This window comes from Nipponia nippon, unplaced genomic scaffold (genome assembly GCF_047370975.1).
Source record: "Nipponia nippon isolate SJK-2023a ecotype South Korea unplaced genomic scaffold, ASM4737097v1 scaffold_10, whole genome shotgun sequence".
NCBI classification, from domain to species: domain Eukaryota; kingdom Metazoa; phylum Chordata; class Aves; order Pelecaniformes; family Threskiornithidae; genus Nipponia; species Nipponia nippon.
Genome location: NW_028262291.1, coordinates 1,318,354 through 1,345,303, shown reverse-complemented (window position 1 = coordinate 1,345,303; position 26,950 = coordinate 1,318,354). Strand labels below are relative to the sequence as shown.

General features: G+C 50.0%; 1 protein-coding gene across 6 annotated transcripts; it reads left to right on the top strand.

Moving 5' to 3' along the window:
* The first annotated feature begins 34 nt into the window (after positions 1-34).
* On the top strand, positions 35-24,996 carry DEAF1 (DEAF1 transcription factor). Of its 6 annotated transcripts, none has more exons than XR_015700648.1 (13): positions 35-1,007; positions 1,998-2,095; positions 2,491-2,620; positions 3,479-3,625; positions 4,456-4,595; positions 5,319-5,384; positions 6,284-6,410; positions 8,109-8,237; positions 9,014-9,142; positions 13,601-13,851; positions 14,761-14,914; positions 20,982-21,047; positions 22,826-22,878. XR_015700648.1 is itself a non-coding variant. In XM_087740217.1 (13 exons), the coding sequence occupies exons 1-13, from the start codon at positions 710-712 to the stop codon at positions 24,386-24,388; spliced, it is 1,773 nt and encodes a 590-aa protein (XP_087596343.1). In that variant the 5' UTR covers positions 35-709; the 3' UTR covers positions 24,389-24,996. The 6 variants fall into 6 exon arrangements, 5 of the variants coding, with proteins under 5 accessions (XP_087596343.1, XP_087596353.1, XP_087596363.1 ...); XM_087740217.1 differs by lacking the exon at positions 14,761-14,914 and adding an exon at positions 24,284-24,996 and having other exon boundaries at positions 22,829-22,915; XM_087740212.1 differs by lacking the exon at positions 14,761-14,914 and adding an exon at positions 24,284-24,996 and having other exon boundaries at positions 37-1,007; positions 22,826-22,915.
* Positions 24,997-26,950: the final 1,954 nt, after the last annotated feature.

The following is a 26,950-nucleotide window of genomic DNA, read 5'->3' as shown; positions in this document are numbered from 1 at the left end:
CTCCGCCCCCCCGCTCCCCTCCCCTCCCGCCTTCGGGTGCGATCGGAGCGCTCGGCCCGGTTCGGCCGCTTTCGGGCGGATTCGGGCACTGCCCGTTCGGGCGTCTCCGTTCGGGCCGGCGAAGGGGAATTCGGGCGCGATCGGAGAGGACTCGGCACAGCTCGGCTTTCCTCGCGCCCGCCTCAGCCGCCTTCGGGCGGGATCGGAAAAGACTCGAGCGAGCTCGGGATTCTTCGACCCTCTGGGCCGGACCGCTCGGGGACTCGGCCCTGTTCGGGCGGGCTCGGCTTCCCCCACCCGATCTGTCAGGTATCGCTTCGGGCCGTGCTTCTACGGACTCGGCCGGGCTCGGCTGCGTCCTGCCTTGGGATTGGCCAGCCGGCAGGAAACGCGGGCCCCGCTCCTCGGGAACCATCGCTCGCCTTCGGACGAGGCCTGGAAAGACTCGGGACACTTCGGGCACCATCGGAAGCGGTTCGGAAACGCTCGGTTCCGCCCCGGGGAACACGTTCGGAAACGCTCGGGCGAGCTCGGCACCGCTCGGCGCCCCGCCGAAGAGAGCCCGAGTGACCTCGGAGGACCGGGCCCCCCCGCCCCGGCGGCCCCCCCCCCCGCCCCGGGACCCTCCTCAGCGGCGCTCGGGGGGGAGCGGCGGGTGGTGGGGCCCGCTCGGGCGGGCTCGGCTCCCCCCGCCCGCCGGCCGCCTCGGATGGAGGACGCCGACTCGGCGGCGAAGCAGCTGGGCTTAGCGGAGGCGGCGGCGGCGGCGGCCGCAGTGGCGGCGGCGGCGGCCGCGGAAGGACCCGAGCAGCAGCAGCAGCAGCCGCCGCAAGCGGCAGCCTCAGAGTCGGAGGCGGAGCCGGAGCCCGAGGAGGAGGAGGAGGAGGAGGAGGCGGCGGCGGCGGCGCAGGTGACGGCGGTGACGGTGATGGCGGCAGATGCCGAGCACATCGAGATGGGAGCCGAGCCCCTGCCGAGCGCCGACGAGGCCGCCGCCGCCTTCGCAGGTCAGGGCGGGCGGAGTGCGCATGCGCAGCTCCCCTCAGCCCCGGCGCCTCAGCCCCGGCGGCGGCGGCGGCAGCGCCCGCCCGCCCCGGCCGCTCTGCCCGGAGCTCTGTCCCGCAGTGACACCTCCCGGCCCCCTCGTTTCCCCACCGGTGCCCGGGGCAGCCCGGGCCGTTGTTCCCCGGGCCCTCTCCCCGCAGCGCTCCCGCAGGCAGCCCTTCCCCTCGGGGGTGCAGCGAGGAACGGGCAGGTCCCAGCGGGGGCCCGGGTCGCTCCCGCGCTCTGAGGAAACCACACGCTCCTCGCTCCGGCACCACATCGCGTCAAGTACCGTCAGCAAGAGCTGCCTCTGCGCGGCTGAAATTACCTTGGCCCTGTGTCCCGCTAACGAAGTGCCCTGAAACACGCAGAATTTGGGAGGCAAGCCCTGACAGGCAGGAGATTTCAGAGCGGTATCTCCACGTGAGCTTCGGTGGTGGTTTTTCACTCCTCCTTCACGTGGGGTACTGAAAAACCTCCGATTTTAGCGAGGCAGTCAGATATGCTGTACACCCTAGAAACATCTGGCTGCGAGTCTGGACAGTTTTTTAACTGGACGTTACCTTTAACAGGTGATGGCACCCTAGAAATGAATACATGGCAGAGGGAGAGGCAGTTGTTCTCTTTATTTTGATGTTTGCCAGTTACCCCTCTTTTAATAAAAAGCATCACAGTTTGAGTTTTTTTTTTAGTACAGATGCAACATTCATTTTTCCCTTAGTTCATCACGTGCTGGTAACTACTGTTACGGTCTCAAGGAGGTTAAAGCATGTTCAGCCTGAAGCTTAATCAAAATCAGAATGATTATGACAACTTAAAGGTGTCATGAAAAATAAAATTAATTCTGAATAGGAAGGAAGAAGGAAGTGCAATTATGTTTTTTGATGTGTAGCTGTTTATCAGGCTCTCTGGATGCAGCAGAACATTAACTTCACGTCTGTTTTACATTTCAGAAGTCACCACAGTGACAGTAGCCAACGTTGGTGCCTCCGCAGACAATGTTTTCACTACATCTGTGGCAAACGCAGCTTCGATTTCAGGACATGTGTTGGTAAGTCTGTCCTTTCCTTTGAGGGCCTTAGCAAAGTCCCGTGTGCTTTCTTGGTGTAAATGAAGAGCTCGGTTTGTGTTCGAGCTGTAGTAAGGTCACAGATGTGTTTTCATTGCAGTACACAGGCTTTAAGCCACAAAACCATTAGCTGGGGGACATATAGGTTTTTCTTTATCACGTGGAGAGGTTTTTTCTACCTTTCCACCCCCATATACTCTTCTGTAATGGAACGGGTGACCTGGAACACGTAACCTTTGAATTTGGTAGGTTGAAACCTCAAAAACTCACCTAATTACTGATTGGTGTTTTAGGGTACCTTTGAGAAGGTTTGGGGGAATACTAAAACACATTGGTATTTGAACTCTATCAATTTAAACTCTTTATTTCTTCTATAGTCTGGGAGAACGGCCCTCCAAATCGGGGACAGCTTGAATCCTGAAAAAGCCACTCTCATAGTGGTTCACACAGACGGCAGCATTGTAGAAACCACAGGGTTGAAGGGACCACCAGCACCTCTCACACCAGGTATAAGGCAATCTGTTTTCGAAGTGTTGTTCTCCCGGAGGGGTTGCTTTTTCTCCACTTTAATTGCGTTGCTAGGATTAAAAAACATTCTGTGCATAATGTTATACAGTTGCCTTGTAAGGCTCGTTTGTCCCCTCTTCACACGGTACTTCTTGTATTTCTTGGGAGGAGAAGAATACTTACTTTTTTTGTTTTTTTTCCTATCAGAAATATATTTACTTTTCTTATTCTTTGCCCAAACCCTTGCAAATAAGCTTCTTGAAAATTCTCGCCCTGCTGCTGGGCTGTCGCATGCCTTTCTACACCCATCCCACCCCCAAAGGCAGATGAATCATTCGAATATCGGTAATAAAAATATTAATCTCCTAGTTCTGCACGCGGGTTCTTTTTAAAGGGCCCTTGAATACAGTTCTGTCTCCTTTCAGGCCTCTTGCCGATATGTAGGTATCGCAACAGCTGATGTCTTTATTGCTAAGGGTTTTGTTCACGGCTGCTTGGCAGTTTCCTTTCTGCCCACAAGATGGCCAGGCAAACCTTCAGCGCTCTGAAACGCGTTGCAGCATCGGCCGCTGGGAAGGGGAAGATCCAGCCAGCTGCTTCCACCACTCCAGGTTACAACCCCAGCGTTTAACCCGCTGTTAGAGCCTCTTCCCTAAGATGCAGTTTGGTTTATTTTCAGTCATTTTCAGAACGTTCAAGCTGAATTTTTTGTGGTGCACCTTGTAACTCACGTTGCTGTGGAGGGGTGTCGCTGCTTCAGTAACCACTTGAGACTGTTGCCCCAGCCAAGCTGAGAGCGTGACGGTATAGCCAGTGTGCTTTTTGGTTGCTGTCACCTTTCTTTTCTTTTTTTCAAAGGACCGCAATCTCCTCCTACCCCCTTAACATCCGTCCAAGAAAAAACTGGAACCAAGTATAACTGGGACCCATCTGTGTTCGAGAACGAGCTCCCGGTGAGGTGCCGGAATATCAGTGGCATTCTGTATAAAAACAGACTTGGCTCAGGTAACAACGCCCTCCTTGGGTGAGGAAGTGTGACGGCTCCTTCTTCACTCCGTGCACTCTTTTTTTAATCAGGCTACTTTAAGGGCCGGTCGTGAGGAATAAAAAGGCAGTTTCCTAGCCAGTCGAGTCCCTTTCGATATTATTGTTCTGTTCTGCTCTTTCTTCAGAGGCTTTTTAACTTTTTTCTTAAATCTGTGAAGATGCAGGCTGCTGTGCAGCGAGTCTCCCCGGTAATAGATTGACTCCTCTAACGTTCTTTTTGCCTCAGAAGTAGACCCGTGTTTCTACAAAGCTCTACAGAATCCCTGCTGGAATGGAAAATAGAGACCTTGTCTCCTGATGGGACTCCTTAGCTGCCTTAGCCCCTCCTCTTCGCTTTTATCTCTGTGGGAAAGCTGAAGAAGCAGCAGCAGAAATTGTCTGTCAGCAAGCCTGACTGCGCAGCACAGCGCTTGCTTCATGGTTAGAGGGTTTTCTTCACGACCAGAAGGATTAGAAATTTAAGTGCAAATTAAGGAAGGGCTAAAATTCGTGGTGTTTATCCAGGAAAGCCTTATCCTTCTTGTGGATGAGTAATTTTTTCTAGCCTTTTGATGCATTGGTGAGGCCCAAAGCTGGAGCTCTCTAAACATGCACAGTCATTGCCACAGCCAAGATAATAAATGGGCATGGTTATCCTAGAGTGATGAGAAGTAGCAGATGGGCATGTTTGGTGATTGCTACAGATTAACTGCTATTTTGTCCAGCAATTTCAGTATTTGCTTTTCTAGGAAAGTGGCAAAATGATTCTTAACCTTTACCAACAATTTCTTTCTTCTGTTTTGTTTCAGGAGGCCGTGGTAGGTGCATTAAGCAAGGGGACAACTGGTACAGCCCCACTGAATTTGAAGCTATGGCGGGACGAGCCAGCAGCAAAGACTGGAAGAGGAGCATCCGCTATGCCGGGAGGCCGCTGCAGTGCCTTATCCACGTAAGGTTAAGTTTGCCTCCTCCTTTCTGCCGGAAGGGGCGGGTGGGGTCTGGGCAGCGTCTGCCCCACGCTGCAGCCCAGCAGAGTTGTGTGTGGTGGTGCTGTGGGGCAACTCGGAAGCTACATTTTGATTTGGTTGAGAATCAGTGATGAGAGAGGCATTTTTCTCGATGTGTTTTCAAACGGCACAATACAAATCTTGCTTGTACTTGAAAAGGGGTTACAGTTTATGCAGGATGAAGTCCAGCCTCGAGCTGTATCGCAGAAATTGAGAAGTGAGCTCTCACCCATGGTACTGCAATTCAGTAACCTGATCTGCTTAATTCTGTTTGCCTGGCAAACATATTCTTCACTTGCACCGTCTGTTGAGCATGACTTTGGGCCCTTTACTTCCTGCCGTGTCCAGCGAGTCTCATGGAGAATTTGGCATTGCCATTAGGCTGGCAGTTGATTTCTGCTTGGGCAGAAACTTCATATAAAGTCTCAAATTCACATATCCGTGCCTTTTGGGTTGAAAATGGTTTGTTCTTCCTTCACTCTCCTGCTGTCCGCTCACCCTGTCACTATGATGCAGGGGAGCTGGCCTCTCTCCGACCGTATACGGTCCCTAGGAGGGAGTGGGTGCGTCTCGCTGGGAGCTGTCTGAATCTTTAAGCAGAGTACAGTCGTGCTGCCGGTGCTTTTGGTGACTCTAATGCTGAACTAGGAATCTTCTAATTTCAGGATGGGATTTTAAATCCTCACGCTGCCTCTTGCACTTGTGCTGCTTGCTGCGACGACATGACTCTGGTGAGTTGCAGGTTTTATGTCCGTTAGTTTAAAAACAATTAATCAGTCAAGCTGCCGCAGCCCTTTGCGAGCAGGTCCTGAGCGTCCTGGAAATGTTCGCAAGTGCGGTGGTTGCAGCGTGCTTTGTCCATGCTTCATAAAGAAAGCAGATGAGGAACTGCTGGCACTATTGCATAGCGGCCTAGTAAAACTGGATAATGGTTATTGCTTTTTTCTTCTTTTTTCTTTCTTTCTTTCTTCTTCCTTTTTTTCTTTTCTAAATAATGTATTTATGTAAAATGCCTATTGAGGATGTCAAAACGATTTGTGATTTTTGACTCAAATGCCACAATTTTTTGAGTTGGAAAAAATGTTTTTATAAGGAAGTAATGTCATACTCTCTGTTGGAGCTATACTTTCATATTAAACTGCTTGGGTTTTTTGGTTGGTTGGGTTTGGCTTTTTGTTTGTTTATTTCAAAAATTAGGTTAAAGTCCTGAAAGCAGAAGTCTTTAGCTTGACCTGCAGTAGTGTTTTGCATTTCTTTTCTGCTATGACCGGGATGATTTGCTTGTTTCCTAGACCTGAAACTAACTGCTTCCTCTCTTCTCCTCACTCTGTTCGGATTTCTTCCACCACCTTGGCCAGCAGTCAATTATTTGCCCAGTTCTGCTCCTTAAATAATAGTGGGAAGAGGCTGAATCTCTGCCTCTTCAGCTGGAGGGAGCTGAGCATAACTTTTTTTTTTTTTTCCCAGAGTTCTTTTGGTTCGGAAAAGTAGGAATTTTTTGGTCAATTGTTGCAAACCACACATCTTCCATGGGAATACGTGCTGCTTGACCTTAGCCGCGTCCCCAAAGAGGTGCCTCAGCTGATGCCTTTTCCTTTTTACTTATTATTTTTTATTGTGTTTTGCTTAGAGCGGCCCTGTACGACTCTTTGTACCATATAAAAGGCGGAAAAAAGAAAACGAAATGCCTGCAACTCCAGTGAAGAAGGATTGCCCCAAAAACATCACTCTGCTTCCTGCCACAGCTGCTACTACATGTAGGTTCTTTGGGAAAAATTGCTTCCCTTTTTCGATGAAGAATTGCCACACTAGATATTTTATGTCTATCAGTGGCCCCAAGTCGAGTAGGAAAAAGTCCAACTCTAGACCTCCAGGAGACTTGGTTTTAAGCATCTTAACGTCCTTTTGCAGTGAGCAGTAGGTTTCATGTTTTGTTCTGAGAGAGGTCTGGCTTATATTTCCCCCCTCTGCCTGCTCTCTCGGCCTGGCAGGGCAGGGGCAGTTGTGGAGCCCTGGCCGTGATCCGTAGTGGGTTTCGGGTAGGTTTTTCACAAATGACAACTGAGAAATTTCCTCCTGCTAAAATTAGGTTGAGGGGAAGGCTGGCCCTTCTCTGCTCTCCTGGAAAGCCCCATTCCATCCCTTGAGCTTGGTTTTTGTCCTTTAGAAGCTGGTGGGGGCTATGGAGTAAGATTTGTGCTATTTCTTGAAATTTCTTGAAATAGGTAGAAAAGTAGGCTCTAAGCAGCTGGAATGAAATCCACAGCCTGAAAGTCATTAATGAAAGAGGGAGAAGGTGACGCTTTCATCTGCAAATTCCTCTCTAGCGTTCAGGACACGCTTTGTTACTTACCGTTTTTGATTGTCAAACCATCTGTGTGAGAACAGAAATTAATTTGCAAGCTCATCCAGCTCACACGTTCCCAGTCACATCCATGTGTCCTCCTGCTCTCATCACACTAGCATCATCTGGATGGTAACGTTACAAAGTGAACTGAGGAGGAAGCAACAGAAATCCAAAAAAGAACAGCCAAAAGTAAGATTAGATTACCAGCAGCAGCAGGAAGAGAAATACGCAAGGATTCTATAGAGTTTTGGGGGGTTTTTTATCCCCCAAAGAGTTTAATCTGTATTGGTTCATTAATGTGCGGTGCTGTGAGGTTGCACATTTGCTCACGCTGGCATCGGGACAGAGGAGGAATGCTTGTTTTAGTAGTTGCCCCATATTTCACCAGGTATGACTCTGTAGCCTCGATGTCTTATAATTGAATTTATGTTTGTGAAAAGATTCTTCTGGCTGAGCAGCATGCCACAGAATCAGCCCGTTACCAAGTAATGGTGCCAGATTAATTAATCCCATTTAAAAAGGGGTTTAAATTTTTTGGAGCTACTCAGGTATATTCATCCAAAAGGATTTTGTGACTTGTTCCTTGCATTAGCCAAGCATATTATATCGCTCCGTGTAGACAGACCGCTAAAATTGCCCAGCTAACCAAACTGTCATAGAATTAGTTGTAATCCACGGGGTTTTTTTTATGTCGCTTTAAGTAGTAAGACTGCTGAAGTTGTAATAAAACAGGATCAGCAAGAAGCTGGTGGGCTTTGTGGCCCCGCTGGATCTTTCCAGTAGGTGTTAAGTTTTTGCTCATACAGTAATTGAAGAGGTGGTGATTTGGGAGGCAGCATGTTGTAAGTGAAAATTCTGGCCTCGTACACCCAGCGAATAAACAGAGGCCTGCAGGAGGCCGGCAGCGCCTTCAGAAGCCAAGTGGGGCTTTTATTCCCTTTTCCAATTGCATTGGTCGTGGGTGTGATCCAAACTTGGGTTATCACAGGCCATTTACTGCTCTGTGAGTTCTCTGACTTTGGATGATTGAGAACAGGGGTATCAACAGCTGAACAACGGAGGCCGCCGCGCTGAATGTTAATTATGAAAGTACTTCTAATATTTCCAGTCACCGTGACTCCTTCTGGACAGATCACTACCTCCGGCGCTCTGACGTTTGACCGTGCATCGACAGTGGAAGCCACAGCGATTATCTCGGAAAGTCCGTCCCAGGGTGATGTTTTCACTGGAGCCACAGGTAAGAGTCAGGTGTACGTCTGCTGGGTGTCCGTGGGAAGGAGAAAAAAGGGTTTGGATGCCCGCTGCTATAAGAAGAAGCATTTTGAGTGCTGCCCGAAGGATTTCTTTCTCAAGAGCTTACGGAGAGACTATACATAACCCGCCGTCCTTCCTTTGAAATGATTTCAGCAGCTTGAAATCTTACCAGTTGCACAAAAGAAGTTAAAAGTTTTGTCCAGATGTTGCAGCTGCTAATGTACCCCTCTGCTGATTTCTAGGGTTTTACGGTCATCTCTCTCAATTTTTTCACTCCTCCTTCGTCCTAAAACACTACCAAAAAAAGAAAACTAGCTGAGTGTTGAAACTAAGTGACAAAATGCTGAATAAATGCTGAAAAATGCCAGAATAAATTAAACAAAATATAAATGCATGCCATATATTTCAGTCCTTTCTGTTTGATTCGTACACGGGGTTGTGAGCTCTGCCGAGGGAACGATCCTGCTCCGAGAACCACCGTTTGGAGTCCTGCGATTATTGTAAACACATAGGTGTGCGGGAGGGAAGCCAGCGGTAACCTTAAAAGTGAAAGCAGGGAGAGATGAAATCAGTACAAACTTGCTTTGCCTGCTGACTGTGTGAAATCGTGCTGCTGGTTCTCATTTCCAACCCCGGGAATTACCGTAGAGCGTAGGAACTTGTATAAAATGTAAAAAAAAAAAAAATACGGGTGAAAGCATAAGAAATGCCTGGAAGCTGTGTTACGCAGCGATTCCTGATGCCGTTGTTCTTCTGCAGTTCAAGATACCAACGTCCAGCAGCCTTGCCGGGTCACTCACCCAGAGCCTCACTATCCCAGTTACCAGGACAACTGTCAGATTTCACCTTTTCCCGAAGCCGCACTGCCAACATCTCACCCCAAGATCGGTATGTTTTATGTCCGTCACGCGAGACGCAGTTAGCGGGGCTTCAATTTACTCTCTAATCTTCTTTCTCAGCAAAGGTAAAGCTTGAGGCAGAAAAATAAACTTTGCTCTGTTCTGCTTACGAGTTTTGCGGTTATTAAGGTTTGGACAAGCAGATTTTCCACTCGGTGGAAAGTTTTTCACTCCGTTGTTGAGAACTTTGACTTGTTGGTTTCTGCCAGAGGAGGCTGTTGTGATCCTGCTTCCGGAATCATCTCGCAGTCCCCCGCCTTTCCCAAGGCTTTTGCTTCAAGGCTTTTGTCACCACTTGGGCACTGTGGCTAAACATTTATTGAGGTTTTGACCTCAGGAGACCACCCCCTTTAAAATTATGTCACAGAAGCTTTTTTGAAAATTCCCGCATCTCTTTATCAGTCCACTGATCCGTGCCGAAGGCAGTTTTGGGCAGGTTTGGTGTGCCGCTCTCACGTCCAGTGTCAGTTTTCCATCCCTTACCACTGACGTTTGTGCTGGGATGATGGGTGCTGGTTAACAAGTGCCAGCAAGAGCCTGCCCTGCGGTGGTCACGTAGACTCTGGAGTGGAAAAAAAGAAAAGACGGTATGAAAAATGACGAATGCAAATCAGCCCGTTAGTGTTTGATGGGACGGGTTAGCCCGATTATCAAATATCTCCTCGAATGTCATTGTATTACGTAAACTGTAGAGCTGACTGATAAATCAAGTGAACCACAGTGCTCGTACTGAGAGAAAGTGGAAGTGTTGAAGAAACTGGAATTGCAACCTTGAAGTGTTGTTCTTGCTTTGCGTGTTTTTATGGAGCCTGGGCAAGAGATGCAGCAGGGGATGGTCTGCCACTGGCTGGCTGAGGGCTTGGGTGATTTATGGGCCTTGTACTTCTCTAATTCCTGTGATTCTGTGAAGTTACTCTGATGCTGCTCTCGCTGACGCAGCGGAGCTGTAAGACATAAGACAGGCAGGTTGTGATCCCTCTTACTGTTCTCTCAGGCACCAAGAAAAGATCATGTAAACGTGGTATTCCTTTGTGCAGTCTGAAGTCTTTCTTTTCCAACACCTGTGTTCTCCCTTCTCTAGGACCTTTTATTTGCTTATTTGGAGCAGCACAGTGCATTCCTGCTCTGTCCAGAATGAAATCTTGTTGGTTTTAAGTCTTAGTCAGATCTTGATGTTACTAATTAAACATTGATTTTTTTTTTTTTTGCTGGTGAATACTTTCTGTTGACTGATAGACCTATGCCAAAACGAGGAATCAGAAGTAATTCCTGTTAGATAAGTTATCAAATGCCATACTGGGCTAGATATTGTGCTGGAAATGTAGCAGCGGGAAAGGCTCTTCTGCAAACAGCTACTGATAAAAGACCGGTTTATCTCTTACTTGTATCTAAGTGCAAATAGTTCTATGCCAGGCATGTGCAAATTGATTGAAATTACTATTTTAATTAAGGGCCATTGAGCATAAAACGTCCGCTTACCTGTATGGTGAACTTGGGATGCTGTCGGTCAGAAGAGGTCGCATGCCTAACGCACAGCGACCTGCAGTTCGCTTTCCAAATGCGGGCTGGGTCCTTTCAGCTTTTGCTGCTTGCGTGAAAAACGACCAGGTACGCCTTGAAAAGGGTTACGGTGTTCATACACCTAAATTAGGTGCTGTCTTGGAAGATACTCGGTGTTCAGTGCAGCCTTGTAAGAAGTCTTGTTTGTCCGCAGATGCTTTACTAAGGCGAGGTTCGCTGTGAGCGGAACTGCTGGAATTGCAGCCCGGTGCAGGACGGCGCGTTGGCCTCTTGCTGTTCAGGACAGAGTTTACAGCTGAATTTTAAGTACCGTTTGAAGCGTAGTCAAGATTTTTTTGTGAATGGGGGTGTCTGTTGTTCTGTTTTTAACCAGGTTGTGCAGTTTGCTGTTCTGTGTCCCTGTCCTTCAGTGAGAGGGGTTTGAGGCTTGTTTCTGCCTTTCTTTTTGGAGCCGCCTTAGACAGACCAGGGTGCCAGTACCTGTAATGGCATCCCAAACAGATTGCGGTGGGAGACTGATGATAAAGTACATGAGAATAAAGCGCCTTTCAGACTCTTCAGCCTCTACGTTTTGTTCAAGAACTGCCCGCTTAGTAAATTTCTTAGCTCTGGTTTCCCGGCAAAGCGTCTGGCTCCAGTCACGGCCCATTTTAATGAAACCAGTGGTCAGTACCCAGCAGCGGCAGCTGTGCTGCCTGCGGGGCGCCCCCTTGTAACGCTGCAGAGGCTCAAGGACGTTGTCAGCGCCTTATCTTGGGTCGCACCGGCGGGAGCTGGGAGACAAGCTGCCTGGCTCAGAGTAACGCCTCTAAAAGCAAAGCGGACACTGGCAGGGTGCAAACAGGATTTAAACGGCTCAGCGCTTCTCAAGTTATATTCCTGGCTGTGTTCAACGTTTCTCTGAGGGCCATAGCATCCGTCAGTTGGCATGGTCCTGCGTTTTTTATATGAACGTGTCACTCATGATTTAAAAATCAAGGAAGCTAATTGGCTTTTGGTGGCTGGAATACTAACAGCTCTTCCCTTGACAACGCAGAACTACCCAGGAAGGAATGTGGTTTCTCAGCTTGCAGTACTTATTGCTTTTTCTGTGTGCTGAATCGTTCTGAAACTCCTGCCTAAAGATGGGAGGAAAAATCCTGAAATGGACTCTTCGTAGATTTTGGGGTAATAAGACTGCACAGCCCCAAAGTCGGCGGTGCCCTCTTTTTTTCTAGTAAATAATTTAGTGAGGAATTGAGAGGTCAGCTGTTGGTAGATGTAAATGTCTTGGACTTAATTTTATGGCAGATGGCGAGTATTTATCGCTAGAGTTAGAGACAAATTTTGGAAAAGTAAGGCCAGTAAAGCCCGATAACATTTGTTCCTGGAAACGTTGCCTGAGGTGAGCTTACACTGTGCATTGTTGGGTTCCTGGATCTAGATTTAATTTCCTCACGCCGTGGTCTCCCAGTGTATATGCAAACCTAGCGCTGTGAAAAGTAGATGTTTTAGTGACACAATAACCGCTGGGTTTTTGAAACGTTTGCAAAGGTGCGGCTAAGACAGACGTTGGTTTCCTAGGGCTTTAATTTTCTAACGCAGGCTTTGGGAAAGGGAGGACTGCCGAGCCCCAATAATCGAGGGGGCTGGAGGTAAGCTCATGGGAAGTATGACTGGGTTACCAGGACAGGAGCTCAGCTTCCTTCTGGTGGCTTCCTACAATCTGTGGTTACTGTTAAGGTTATGGTTAGGATATGAAAAAGTAAAGGCTGCAACACCTCAATAAATGTTTGGTTTGGGGTTTTTTTTTTTCTTCTTTTAATGTCCCTTGGAGTATCTTGAGAAATATTGCGGGGCTTCTGTGCTTTTGTATTTAGTGTCATACCTGTGGCATTCTACTTCATACAAGGGTGAAGAGTCGTAGTAAGGATTCTGGAGGAAAGGGCCATAGACAAGAAATTTCCTTCTTTAAAACTGTCCAATGTAAAGCAAGTCTCAGGAGCTGTTGGTGTCTGAAGCTAAAACTTCCAGCTAGACTGTATGCGTTCACTCTCACCTTCGGGATTGGGCAAGGAGAGGTTTCCGAGCTGCAATGAGCGCTGCTGTTCAGAATACCCAGGATATTTGAAACAGATACATAGAGCTGCGAACAGCTTTTAGTAACTTTTTGCGTGTTTCAGTGTGGTATGTGTGTTTTTATGCCCATAGTTTGTTTTATGGGTAGGATGCAGGATGAAGGGGTCCAAAGAAGGTACAATTGTTGAGGGTTTTTTCAAAGGGCTTCCCAGCTGGTGGTTTTGGAAGGGGCATGTTTGTAATACATGTAATTTTGAGGTAATGATAACTGTCTTGTTTTTATCCCCGTCTTGGGCCAGGGTTATGGTTAAGATCAGAACTCAGGAAGCGTAGGGGAGTGTGGTGTGGATCGGTGCCTCCTTTTTGTAGTGTCGCAACCTGAGAATTGACATCTGTATGGTGACATCAGGATATTTCAGGAAACTTGACCTTTTGGTCACTGAATGACTTATTATCACCTGACTTAGTGATAGTTAAGGGAAACATTAGGTGGAACATTGTGATGATAGGGGCGGAGGAGTCCCTGGGAATGCTGCTTTCACCGCTTAATTGTGCTTCCCTGCAGCAGCGCTGGACGGTGGGAGTTCCTTCCCCGAGTAACCAGGATTGGGAGCACGGGTTCTTCTGTCCTCTGGGCTTGAGAGTGCCCCGAGGGCTTGTTCTGCACAGAGCCAGTCTGTGCACTTTGGGTCACAGAAGGCAGGTCTGTGTAGCAAAAACTTAGCCGGATTGGACCTTTTTGCAGACCATATTTTTTAAAAAAGCAGCCAAAACCGCAACAACAACAACAAACCCCATCCCCACACACACTTTATAGAAATGAAATGCCCGAATTCTAAATATTTTCTTTTTCTTTCTTTATATTCAGTGTTAACCTCTCTCCCTGCCCTGGCGGTGCCCCCCACGACCCCTACCAAAGCCATATCTCCTTCGGTGGTGAATGGGCTGGAAGTGACGGAGCAGCGGAGCTGGCTGTACTTGGAGGAGATGGTCAATTCGTTGCTCAACACCGCCCAGCAGCTGAAGACGCTCATTGAGCAGGCCAAACAGGCCAGCTCCTCCTTCCGCGAGGCTGCCGTCACGCAAGCGAAAATTCAAGCTGACGTGGAGAGGAAAGAGGTAATCATGCCAGGGGAGGGGAGAAGGTTCAGCCAAGGGCATCTTTTTGGCTGAGTGATGAACAGAGTAATACCTCACTGCTTGCCACTGGCTGTAACAGTGGTAGCCCTTAAAAATTGTTTCTCAGTGTCTTGAGAGCAGTGTTACCGAGAGAAATCTTTCCGAGTTATTCCTATCACGGGGAAAGGAGTAGAGTGCTCTGGGATTCCGCGAGCTGTGGGCAGCAGGCTAGTAATGCAAACTCTTTGGTGTTGGGAGTCCTGCGCGGTCCCATCAGCCATCCTTAAATTTATGAGACGTGGGCACTGAATGCTGGTGTAGGAAAGACGGTGAGTGTTCAGCCGTGCGGTGGCTGCTCTCTGTATGCCAGGTGAGCGGGGCTGTCGGAAAGGCTTTCGATGGCCCCAAGAGGCAGGGGGACACAAAGCGCAGCAAGCTGTGGGGTTTGTGGGGAAGATAAGCAGTAAAATTCAGCGGTGTCTTGCTGAGCATTGTGCAAGCGAAGCTGATCTCGCGCGAGTCCTGCGGTGAGACCGCGAGGCCGGCTGGCATTGCAGGAGTATTGGCTCGTACCCAGCGGCCCTTCTCTCCTCTGTAGGGGATTAGCTACGAGGACTGCCCTGCTCTCCCTGCTTTTCTTCTCTTTAATTGATGCATGGTAGGAACCCTGGATTCTTAACACCAGCTCATGCATGCACCCCCAATCTGGCTCCATGCGCTGCTGAATGCGTTCCCCTTCTCCCCCAGATCCACAGCTGCTGGCGTGGACTTGAGGGAGAGAGGTGGGGGGCAACGTACTGGGAAACCGGTGTCATTGTCGGTGGCCGATGAACTCCCTTCCTCCACCCCACCCCACCCGCTGTTCCCATCGGCGTTATTGCTAACGTCAGCTTTCCACTGAATTCATAGGCACGAGTGTGCAGCAAGAGACCGTGAAGAAATGTGTGTGGGAAGACTTTGCTGAGAACTGAGAACCCCTAGGACAGTCCTTGCAGCGTCTTTGATATTCTTTGCCACGTTGTCTCTGCTAAACTCTTCTGTACGCTGCATCCTTGATGTGCAGGTGTGTGATACGTTGAGAGTCTAATTCTTCCCTGCCTTCTGCCTGGGCAGAATGGGTATTCGTGCTGCTGGCCAGGTTTGGGCCGTCTGCTGCTAAAAAGCTGCGTAGAGCGTGGGATACCGAAAAATTGGAAGCTTTGACACAGTTAGAGATGAACGTCTGACTTTGTTTAACTTTGCTCTTTTTCCAGTTCATGTGCTGTCTTCCCGTCTGTTTATCCTTACAGATATATCTTATCCTTCTGGAACAGTTGTTCAGAGTCCATTCCCCTCACCCTCTGATCCAAACCCAGCTCACTTCCGTGTACTTCTACTTTTTTCTTGCCCCGGGAATGGGAGTTAAAATCACTCCCGTGTGTTGATGAAAGGGCTGACTTTACAAGGCAAGGATGGGCAGGCGTTTGTTTCCAGAGGAAGTCCCTTTCCCAGTAACTATCGACCACCCAGTTATACAACTGTGTGCCTTGCCGTTCTTACTGCGTAACGGGTACCTCAGCAGTTTTGTATTTTGATAAAAACATTTGCTCCTGGTGGTGTTTTTTTAATATCCAAATAACAATTCTCAAGCTTGCGGCTGTGCGCTAGCTTCTGGAGCCATCTGGGCAATATTGCAAGTAGCTATTTCTGAACTCCTTCTAGTGGATTCCATATCTGGAAAAAACTCCGGGTTTCTGGGTGCAGGGCTGGCATTGGAAGTAATTACAATAAATGTCAAATAATTGGCTGTCTGCTTTTGCGTTGGTCAAAGGTGTTTTTCTGATTTCCTGAACGTCTCCCTGATTTGTAACGCAAGTCTCTCTGCTACCCTGAGCGCGTGTGCGGTCAAACTGCTTTTTTTGACAGTGAGGGTGTATGAGAGGGAGAAAGAGGTGTCTTCCTACCTCGGGGGTGGTTTATTTTTGCTGGACCGATTTAATACAAAGGAAATAGGTGCTTTATCGCCACTTTGTGTTTGTTACGCTGACAGAACTTCCAAGGGCTAGCAAACGGGGGGAATCTTCTCGCCACCTCCTCCGATTGTGAGCGGAGACGGTGAACACAGCAGTGTGGGTGCTCCTCTGTAGGAGGGCCAGCAGTTTGCAGAATTTCCGTGCAGCCGTATGTCCCTAGGTATTTAGAAGTGAAAGATTGTGACGTTGTATCAGAGCCGCAGAGCGAAAGCACAACAGACTGAATTGTAATAGAGCTGGAGACTGGGCTCGTCCTGGAAGAGTGCCTTCATACACAGCAGGATTAAAGAAGTCCGTTAGGAGCAGGCTGGTTCCCCGCTGGCTACACAAACTCCAATGCCCTGGCTGTAAATAACGCGTATCTTTAGTTTCCATGGCGGTGCAGAGCTGTTCCCCCAGTTCAGTGTCCCGGCTCTTGAGGTTGTTGAGTTCAAGCACTTTTGATCTGGTAACTGTCCGTATCCTTGACCGTATCCCTCTGTCATCCCTGCGGAAGAAGGAGATGGCCTCTGCCTTCCGACGGAGGAGCAGGACAGAGCGCTTGGGACAGCACCGGCTTTGCCGGCCCCTCGGGGGAAGTCCGCAGTGGCCCCAAGGTTAGGCAGAGTAGGGAAGAAGCAGCAAGAACAGCAAACGCGTAGGAAAACTTACTTGTGTGCTAGTTCTGTTTCAGTCTTCCTAGAGAGCAATAAATTAAGCATTAAGATTTTTTAATCACAGCTTATACGCTTTGTTGTATATTGCAAATCATTTACTATATTGTGTTTCACTTATTATACTTATTATTTAATGAGCTTTGGAGTTCATTAAATATCACAAAGGAGGCAGTCTGCTGCCATATAGCAGCAGTTGGGTTGACTTGGCTTTGAACACCAGAAGTTGTGCTCTATACTGAGCAGCGGCGAGCGCCTGTGGGGCTTGCAGAGCTCTGCACGGTGACCGGCAGGCTTTTGCTCCCAGTTCTCTTTGGGCAGGGGAGGCGTTCGTGCTGCCTGTACGCTTACGTTCTGATCAGTGAAGGCAAAGAGCGGACATCACTGTTTCATTCTGGTCACGCTTGCTAATGATATTATCCAGGACTATCAAAGGAGCCTTACGGCTGCATTATTCCCCTCGTTTATATCGTTTTGAAGGTGGAAATGTCAGCATCAGAGAGGAGCTCCAGCAGGAAGGGGATCTGCTAAACGTAGCAAGGGAAAACCGTGAAAAATTGTAAGTGCAGCATAAATTAGAAGCATCTACAGTCACGTTTCTTCCTTAAGACGGCATGTCTAATCTGAATGGTGCGGGAGGATTGGATCCCTCGTTGCAGCGCCAAGCACATGAAGATACCTAGATACAGAGTCCTCCAAGGCAACGAAGCGCTGAGCGTTTAGGCGTCAGGCTGCACGGCAGTGGGATATAAATGCCTGTCTTCGTAGGCAATTATAGAAAATACAGAAAAAGGCCCTTGCCTTCCACTCTTCTCTCACGTCTGACGTGAGTTTTTCTTTCACTCTGCCTGCCTGCTGCACGATTCCAGCCATATGACGCCCTGCGTCAGGGTCTGGTGACGTCCTTTGCTGTTCTGAAGAACCCGTAGGTCAGATTCCAAGTGCTGGAGCTAAAGGCTTCACCGACAGAGTTCTTCTTGCGCATAATTCTGTAATTTGGAAGTCCTTGCATGCGCTCTGTTGCCGTCTTTGTCCTTTTTAATTTCTGTCAATTTGTTTAAGGACCGTGGTTTGCTGGGCAAATTTCAAGACTGAGGATCTCTTTCAAATTTTGTTTCCATCTTTGCCACAAGTTATTTAGGTGCCCTGGGTAAGTCCTTGGCCTCTCTGGGCCTCACAGCCTGCTCTTCAGAACAAGGGTAACGCTTCCCTCGCAGGGGGCTTGCATACCAGTTTGCAAAGTGGTAGGATCTCTGGGTAAAAAAGCCTCAACCTCGTAAGTCCTAGCAATAAGGACAATTTGTAAACCCGAAATCTACAATTCCCGCATTTATGAAAATACCTCTTTTGCAATAATTTGAAACCAAATTGTTCTAGAGCCTAAGAAAGTGGTTAAAGATACCTTTCCTGTTGTGAATGCTGCTGCAGTATCTCATGTGCCTGCTGCTGAGGAGAACTCCGTAAGTAACAAGCGGAGCCCTCCCAGGGTGAGTTCTGGACGTGAAGCTGACTGCTGAGAACCACTGATGGCCTTAAGCCCTGTGCCTTCTGTGTGTAAACCAGGGGCGCCCACGCAGCTGGCGCTGAGCCTGCGTACGGCTTTGTGTCGGCAGACACCAAATGCAAGTTGCATTTGCGTTGCCTAGAAGTCTCGGGGAAGGACTTTCTGGAAGAAAAGCAAACCATAAACTCCCCGCTCGGTCTTTGTATTAACTTCTAAAATGCATCACGCTTATTGCAAAATGCGAAAGTATCGCAATATTTGTAAGCTTTGAGTGGCGGCATTTTGCGGGGGATTCGTTAAATACGACTGCTCTGTCAGAACTTCACGCAGCTGTTCCGAGAAAGTTCTCCCCTGCCCTTATGGACTGGCTCGCGACTGAGCGAGTCTGATCCTTTGGTTGCTATCTGAATGCGGGGTTTACCGCGTTTTTTGATTTAGGGAAAAACATTTTGGAAGAGAGTGAGTGGGGCAGCAAAGGCTCAGCGTCTCGTACGAGAGAGATTTGACAGCTCGCAGGTCTGGCCCGAAAGGGACGGATTACAGACTGTACTTGCACAGAGGCCGTCTGCTTTGGCAACGTAATTTTTTTGAGTGTGCGTTAAGCCATCGTTTGTATCAGATAAACTTTAGGAGGGGGAGAACTCACCAAATTCTGTGCCAGAAGACATTGTTGGAAGGTAATAAAGATATTCAGGAAATGCGTTTAACCGTTTTTCTGTATAAATTTAAAAGAATCGGTGTCAAAATCTGACAAGTGTTTTAATTGACATAGCCCTCTTGTAATGCAGTGATGCCTTCGGAGACCAGCCCATTTGAAAACAAGGTGGAAGATTAAATCAGCTAACAGCTGGACCATCTGAATTCTTTTTTAGAAAGATTAAAACAGTTCAGGGCTAGAGAGTACGAAATTAACCTAAAAAGGGTTGGGCATTTAAGAGATGTAGCTCTAGTAAGCAAATAATGGTTTGTGTACTCCAAAGCAGCAGTGAAAACGGCTGGGAATTGGAGGTTATCGGTTTTCTGGAGCCGGTTTTGTGAGAGATCTGGATGCGTCTGGCTCGATCCTCTCTCTTGCCACGCCTTTTCCTTCTCCATAGTTTCTGAACGGCTCGGATGGCTGTGCGGAGCCAGAGGACTCGCTATGCGGGCAGAGAAAAGGGAGACAGAAGGGGGTGAGACGTGTGGGTTCCGTCCACAGGGCTCAGGGCCGAGAGCCAAGGTGGAGGAGCTGCTGGGGCTCAGACAGAGGTGGCTGGACCCCTTCTCGATGTCTTTCTCGGTGGGAATCTCCCTGGAGAGCAGGATCAGCCACGCTTGTAGAGGACAGAGTCTGGTGGTGGGAAGGGTTTTCATTCTGGAGCTGCGGCCCTTGCGCAGAACTGGAATTCAGCGTGTTCGGCCCCCGCACTGCCTCTGCGTGGGCTGTTGCAGAGGGGACGGTGCTAGCTGGGACTGTGTGCGCAAAGGTTTTCTCGCCAGGTGGAAATGCCAGCTCGCCGCGTGCTTTGGTATCTGCGTTTCCACTTTCTTCACTAAAAAGAAGTTTAGAAACATTACGCAGTTTTCCTAGGCCAGTACTCTTAACATGGGGCATTTCTCTTTCGCTTACCAGTGGAAAACTCATTTTAACCTTTCCCGAAGAATCCACAGCTTCCCGCCAGCCCGGTTCTCCGCCTGTCTGCAGGCTGGCAGAGGGCAGAGGCTGCGGCACGAAGTGTGGACTCCGCATCTCCAAATTTGGTTTTCAAAATAGTAATTTTGAAATTTCCATACACGCGACGCGCACTTCGCCTACGCAGAACTGCGTCGGGGATGCTGTGCGTGCGTCTAATTACTCTGCTCTTGCCTGTTTGTCAAGTAACGGCAGAAGCCAGTCGCAGCCCTTGCAGCGTACAGCAAGGGGGCTCCCTGCCGCCGCCTCCATCTCCCTGGAGTTTTTCAATTTTAATTTGTGTCATGGTAATATAAAGGTTTTGAAGGTTGTGATTTCACAGGAGAATAAATGCTGTGATGTCAGGTCATAGAGACACTTGTAAATTAAGCCTTTAATCTCCTTACATGTTGGGTCATAGTCACTCCTGGATAAACCTGCTTTGCCTGAAGGTGGGGGTTCGGGTTTCTTCTTACTTTTTAACTGCTCCCAATCAATTCGAGTCAGGGTTAGCACATAATCAAATCGGGATCGATTTTGAAGTCCTTTGGCTTCGGGCTCCTGTCTCGCAGCAGTGTTGGCTGCTGAGCACGGCAAGGCCATAGGTGGTTGCCTGGTTGGGCCTGGACTGGTTTGGGGTGGATCTGCAACGCAGCCGAAGCGTGCTTTAAACGGCACCGCCGAGGGCTGCTTAAGTCAAAACCCGTTTGAAGGCCCTTTTATGCTTTTATTAAAAGGAGGAGTAATGGTGGCGGTTGATGCTGTTTCTCAAGCCTTGTGTGTGTTAATTTTGTCTGGTTTTTTCCCCTAATCCATTCTGTTGGGCTGCGCCATCCCTTCAGACTCTTTTGCCTGTTAGTGGATTAGGATCACTGGGCTTGACCCAAAATTTGGCCCAAGAAGATGGCGCTCGGTCCCATTACCTTGCCATTTTCCTCGTGTTTCCTTTGCTAACTTCTTGGCTTCTCGTGTGAGGGGCTGCAGTTCCCCTGTGGCAACTGAGCCGCCGGCTGGGAGGAGCGCTTGGCTGGCCGGAGTGGGGAGAGTGGGTTTGAGTCAGTGCTGGACTTAGCGGGCGGTTTTGTCGCCTCAGGCCGTTTTCTCACAGGCTTCATCAGTCTCCGCCCAAGGGCGCAGTGTCCCTCTCGTAGACGGGAGGAGCGAGGTTCCCCTCGGCCCTCTTGCAACTGCGGTTTTGGGCTTGCAGAAGCAAGCTGAGCGTCAGGACCCTCGGTACAGAGCACCCTTTTCAGCCCCTCACCTCGTACGCTGGCTGTGAAATGACAAGCCTGCTGTATTTTTCCTTGCAGCAATATCAGAACCAGTTATTTCAACAAACAGAAGATGTGGACGGGAAAACAGAAATCATCATCAAGGTAAGCTGGGGATGTCTCATGTTTTATGAAGTCTTTTGTTCTTTGTCTTGTTGCATTTAAAGATGCAGAGGTTTTTGTCATTGCTACGGAAATCATGGATTCTGTGTCTGGCCTTGCCTTCTGGCAGAGCTCTGAGCTCCCTAGCGGGACTGGTGCTCTGTTGGAGCAGAGTGTGTCCCCTTTCCCAAGCCTTCCAGGTTGTCACAGTGCTTTATCGGCATCTGGCCAGGTTAGTCAGTCTCACTCGCCTCAGTAACGGTACTGCCGCTCTAACGGACGGCTGTCACCGAGGCGGGACAGGAGGGAGACTCTTCCTTTTTGTCCTGCGAGCTCGTTTTCAGAACTGCGCGGTTCCCTCTGGCTTTCGGAATGGGCGTATGGGTTGGGTCAGTTCAGGACCCGTGATTCAGCCCTTACAGCTGTACGTGTTATTTTCTAAGATCTCCAGGTACAAGTGCACACACTGTTCATTGTCAGCATTTTCCAATGCTGTACAGGTTATGAACAGCCTCCATCAAGTATCCCTTTGGGACAGGCTTTGCAAGTCCCAAAGAGCAGCTTTGAGCCCCTTTTTGGCGGCCTGAATCCCCGGCCGTACGTCAGGAATACAAACGTAGTGCAGTCACACCAGCTGTTAACTGTGGGTACGTTGGTAAGGTGTGAGCAGATGGTGTGATGATCGCGGTGTTAATCAGGGCGCTGATTGTTAGCTTGGTCGGGCTCAAAAGAGAGAAGGAGCTGGTGGAACTAAAGACGCCGGTGCTACTTTCACAGCCGAGAAACGCTTCCCGTCGCGGCCTCGCGCCGCCGCTCTGACGTGCTAATGATTTGTCAGTAATTTAATGAGTTGGAAACGGAATGCTCTGTGAAGTGCTTATTTTTGTGGTAGTTCAATGATATTCCCACCTAAATATACAGGTTATGTTAATTGATGTCACTGAATCAAGATTAAAGCGATAGACACAAAAACATCCTTTAAAAACCAGGTGTGATTTTTCATCCGTGTATCCTATCTCGCCTTACTTCTAGGTTTAAGTCCTTGCCCCTGTTACAGCCTTCTTAATTTTACTCCTCTCCTCTTTCCCTGTTGGGACACTGCTGATGTAGCCGTGCTGCTGACGGGCAAGGGAACAAGCCTGCTCAGCCCATCGGGGCAGATCCCTTTCTCCTCTCAAAATCCAGAGAAAGATTAAACTGAAGGGTCCCATCCTGATGCCTGCTCTTGTCCTTCCTCACCCCCTCTCTCAGACATACGCAGGATTATGAACCAACCCAAGCAAATCCGCCCTTAAAGCTTTGAATTTGCGATAAACTCGGAGCTTGGGTATCGCTGGCCCGTGCGCGGCCCTGGGTCAGGGCTGACTCCCGCTGAAGCCTGCAGAACCCGGCTGTGGCTGGTGGGATGCACGGCCTGCGTGGAGGGGGGCATCGCTGCGGCACCGTGGGCAGACTTCCACGGCCACTCAGTATCTCACCCACGTCTTGAAGGGCTTCTGGCCCACCAGAAAGGAAAACCGAGATGCATTTCGTTTTCCAAAGTGATCCCTGCTAACACGGCGAGGAGAGTGGGTCTCTGAAAGTGTTTCCAGAAGCCACTGGGCCTGTTTGTTTTGTGTTCGTGTGTTGAGGATATATTGGGAAATATTGGGAAATACTGGGAAACGGGGCCTTTACCACTGCTCCTGCATCGCATCATATTACAGCACCTGTATTACGCTTCGGTGATCTCCCTGTTGCTGTTCTCTCTGACGTGGTCACTTTGCTGTCCGTTTTCACAGCAGTCCTGCGTCAACTGCGGTCGTGAGGCAACGAACGAGTGCACAGGATGCCATAAAGTCAACTACTGCTCCACGTTCTGCCAGCGGAAGGTACAAGCTTGTTTGTGAGTTGCAGATGCAGTTGTCTAGAGGGGGCTGTGCGACCCTGGGGAGAGCCAGACAGGTGGGCGTAAGCACGGCGAGAGGAGCGGGCAGCAGAACGTGCGGTGTGGTACGGGCAGCGGAGCACCAGCCTTGCGCGGGTCAGCAGCCCCGGCATCCCAAACCCGCCCTGCCCGCTCGGCCTCTGGGCGAGACTGCAGTGACGGGGCAGGTCTGCGGGTCCGGGTCTGGATCGGGTGGGCAGGGAAGGTCCCGAGCTTTGCACACACCTTCGCAAAGGTGATCTAAAAATCCGAGTGATGCCAGAAGCGAGGGCGCGGACACCTCACTGCCTGAGCTGCGGGGACCAGGGAGCCGGGAGCGCTTTCACAGCCCTTCCCTGCCGCTTCCCCGTAAGCTGAACGCTCTGCAGAACCTGTGCTCCCGCCCTGCCTCTGAGGACATTGTTCTCTTACTGTTGACGTTGTTTGTGGTGCTACAGATGACACAGCGGGACAACCGTAAGATTTTGATCGTGGGGGGTGGAAACAGGTATGAGGCAGTACGGTGGAGGAAGCTGCTGTGCTTCGTTTCGCGCAGGTTCCTCACAAAGACCCTTGGCACCCTGCTCTAGAGGAAAGGATCCTTCAGTTTGGCCGGGGCTCCAGCTCTGCAGGCTGTGCAAGTTCAGTCTTCATCAGCTGAGGCCAGGTGTACGGAGTAGCTGAAGAATTTTGATTGTGTCCTTTTGCCTGTAACGAAGCGTAACGGTGGCCACGTTCCCTGTCTGCACAGCAGAAAACTTAAAAATTCCAAAGAATGGACAAACGCTGCTTGCAGAAAACTCAGACAGTTCTGCCGCCTCCCCGGTGCTGGGAGCTGGCGCTCTGCACGGAGTGTGAGGTGCTCGTCAGGAACCGAAGCCTTGAGCTTCCCCGTGTTTGTGATCAGTGCTGTGCGACCTCGGAGCTGAGCGAGGTGGAGGGGTATTTTGTTAGTTCAGACGAGGGGTTAACGTCGGTCAGTCTTGGGAGGAGTTGTATTCCCCTCCCTTGCCTTACAGAACGACGGCCCCTTGCGTGGCGCCGTCCTTCGGCAGTGCCAGGCTGTAAGTCCAGGTTCTGACTCTGCTTTTGTAGAATTTTCCATGACCTAACTGACATTGATGTCCTCGATTGGTTTTCGGGTTGAGAAGCCAACGTTCTGCTTAGTTTGCGTCCTCCTCTAGCACTGACCCAGCGCGTGGTTCCTTTCCTGTCCGTCGGTAGCCTCGTTTGGCCGAGCACTAGAGACCTGCCGTAGCCCGTCTGTGCTGGAGAAAGCGCGGCTCAAACAGGGCTTCTCTTCATGGCCTTTCCCTCTGCTCTCCCCTCGCAGGACTGGAAGGACCACCAGCATATCTGCGGCCAGTCGGCCACCGTCACGGTGCAAGCCGACGAGGTGCACGTCACGGACAGCGTCATGGAGAAAGTCACCGTCTGAGCCCACCTACCTCTTCAGCCGTTCACGAGCAGCGTGGTGCGGCCGGCTGGATCGGCAACCCGGCGTGAACGGTCTGTCCTTTGCAAACCACTCTCTCCTCCCTAGCAAACTCATTTTTGAAAGACTTTTTGATACTGTGACAGCATTTGCCTACTCCCGATCCTCTTCCAAAACTTTGAATAATACAGAGACTGTGAAAACCTCATCTGGAAAAAACAAACCCCACCTAACTGCAGCCGCGCAGCTGGGAGCCACCTTCGGCGTCAGGAAGCTTCGACTTTGCCAGACTGGAACCTCCACCATGTGGATTACAGCGGTCTCATCATCTCTCTTGAGATGGGTCTCAAGCAGGTGCTGCAATGAGATTTGCCAGTGTTTCCTTCTCCCTGAGCCTCCCTACCTCTTGTTTGAAAAAAGAAACGAACCTTCGGTTGGTTTATTTAATTGCCTTGAAGAAGTTGGTACAAGTTCTTAGTTTGCTGTCAGAAGGACTTTTTTTTTTCCTGTGTTCCCTCTGTGCTGGGCAAATTTGGAACACATTGGAGCTTCTGCACTTGAATAGAAGTGAAAAATAACACGTTGTTAAATAAAATGCGGTGAAAGCTCGAGCGTGCCCGGCGGTACTGTTTAATTCCCACGGCAGCACTTTAACGTACTGAGAAGTGCAGCAAGCGGCTGCGGCGTGGCTGCGGGGAGTTGGTGCAGCTACAACGCGGCCGCGGTTCCGCGCGTCTTCGCTCTCCCTCTCCGCAGAGGCCGGCTGGGACGGGGTTTGTTCAGCACTTTGTTTGTTTGGTGGTTGTCTCGTCACGCGGCGTGCCTCGGCTGCGGCTCGCAGCGCCCATCTGGCCAAAAGCAGAGCTGATCAAACCCAAAGTAAGAGCATATTAATAGAGTGCTGTCCTGTCAGCGCCGCTTAGTAGCTACTAATTAGAGAAGTGGCGAGCATTAGGAAGCTATTTCTTTTATTCACTGCAACAAAATCATTTAATTATTAATGTACTTCTTTAATAATTGAGGCTAATCAGGCGTCTTCATCCGTGTTTGAAGACTAAGGCCCCAGGCTGAGGAGCCTCAGCACGCACGCACGCCGCGCTGGTGGTTTTTTTTAGCCTGGGGCATAGCAAGTGTGAGGGGTTACTTGTCTTGTCCAGGCGTTCACCCCCGCTTAGTGTTGGCGGCAGGGAGGATCACTGTTAGCTCACGCTCCGAGGGGGTCACCTCTGGATCACAGGGCCCAAACCCAGCGCCATAAATGCTGTCAAAAGGAGAAAATTCTGTCCCGAGTTGCAGGAAGGTAATAAATATGAGAGACAAACGCGATGGAAGATACCAAAGTCTTACGCTGGCGGTTTCTGACCCCTCCGCGGGTGACAGGCCTCCAGCACAGGCCGGTGGCAGCTGATGGGTGCCGCTTTCCGGCCGTTCACTGGAAAAGTTATTCCTCCTAGCGCAGAGCTCGTGGGCGAGGCAGGCAGCGCCGCTGGCGTTCCCTGCGCGGGTGAGGAACTGGCGGCGGCAGCCTGGCGGCCTCCTGGAGGAAGCCACTCTCTAACGGAAAGCCGGGATGAGAACAGAGTTTACCCATGTAAAACTCCTGGGAAGGAAAGAGGAGGCAATTCCTTAGGTTCCCATAGCAAAATGCTCACTCCTGCTTCCCAGAGTGATACTTCAGGATTTGTAATAGTTTCTTCTCCCACTGTTAAATTATGATTGCCTGTTTTCCAAAGCTGAAAGACAATCAGTTAATTGAAAAGACAGTCTTAATCAAGCCCGCAGTAATCCAGCTAATTTACAGGGTTGCCTGCCTCCGTCTGTTGCCCATTAAGACGCGGACTAAATGGAACGGCGCGGAGCGTCGAACACCTCGCGCTGCCGTTGGGCTACACCGCCTGTTTGGTTTTGGCGGCCTGCCTCCGTGGCACCCTCCCGCGGGCGCGAAGCTCCCGGCACCGCGGCGGAGCCTGTGTGCAAGCTGTGAGCTGGTCGTTCAGCGCGGGGGCGGACGGGCAGCAAGCAGTGCTGCTGCTGCTGCTGCTTCGCTCCGAGCAGAGGTGCTGTTCCCAGAGAAGGCTGCCAAGTCGCAGTCCAGTGAATCCGTGGATCGAGTCGCTTCCCAAAGAAACGAGGGCGAGAGCAGCATCGCGCATTAGAATGCAGTGGTTGGCTCTGAAGGGGCACCTTTGGAGTGCGAAAGCTGCACTTTCAATGTCAAACACGGCTTTCAGTTGGAAAATATTTCTGTCGCGTCACCCCTTTGGCTCACCTTGCAGAGCCGCCCGCCCCGGAGCAGAGCTCTGCCTGGATTCAGCTGCAGGAAGAGGTGAGCCGAGACAGCAGGTACGCGAGGTTGCCGGGTCTCCTCCTTGCGTCGGTGAGCGGGCAGCAACTTACACAAACACAGAGCGAGTGCTCCGCCAGCCTTGCTGCGTAGTCTGTGCCTTGGTTGCTGTCCCGCTTTTGGCTTTCCAGAGTCTTTTAAGGGGAAAAAAAAATTGGAAGAGAGCGGGGCAACTTTCCTAAATGAAAAAATTGTAGGTCGGCGCCACCTGTAATTAAAGG

Excerpts from the sequence above, each read along its gene's own strand:
- DEAF1 (XM_087740212.1), top strand. The coding sequence starts at position 710 with ATGGAGGACGCCGACTCGGCGGCGAAGCAGCTGGGCTTAGCGGAGGCG. Across the intron at positions 2,096-2,490 it reads CGATTTCAGGACATGTGTTG|TCTGGGAGAACGGCCCTCCA; the intron begins GTAAGTCTGTCC and ends TTTCTTCTATAG. Across the intron at positions 4,596-5,318 it reads CGCTGCAGTGCCTTATCCAC|GATGGGATTTTAAATCCTCA; the intron begins GTAAGGTTAAGT and ends TTCTAATTTCAG.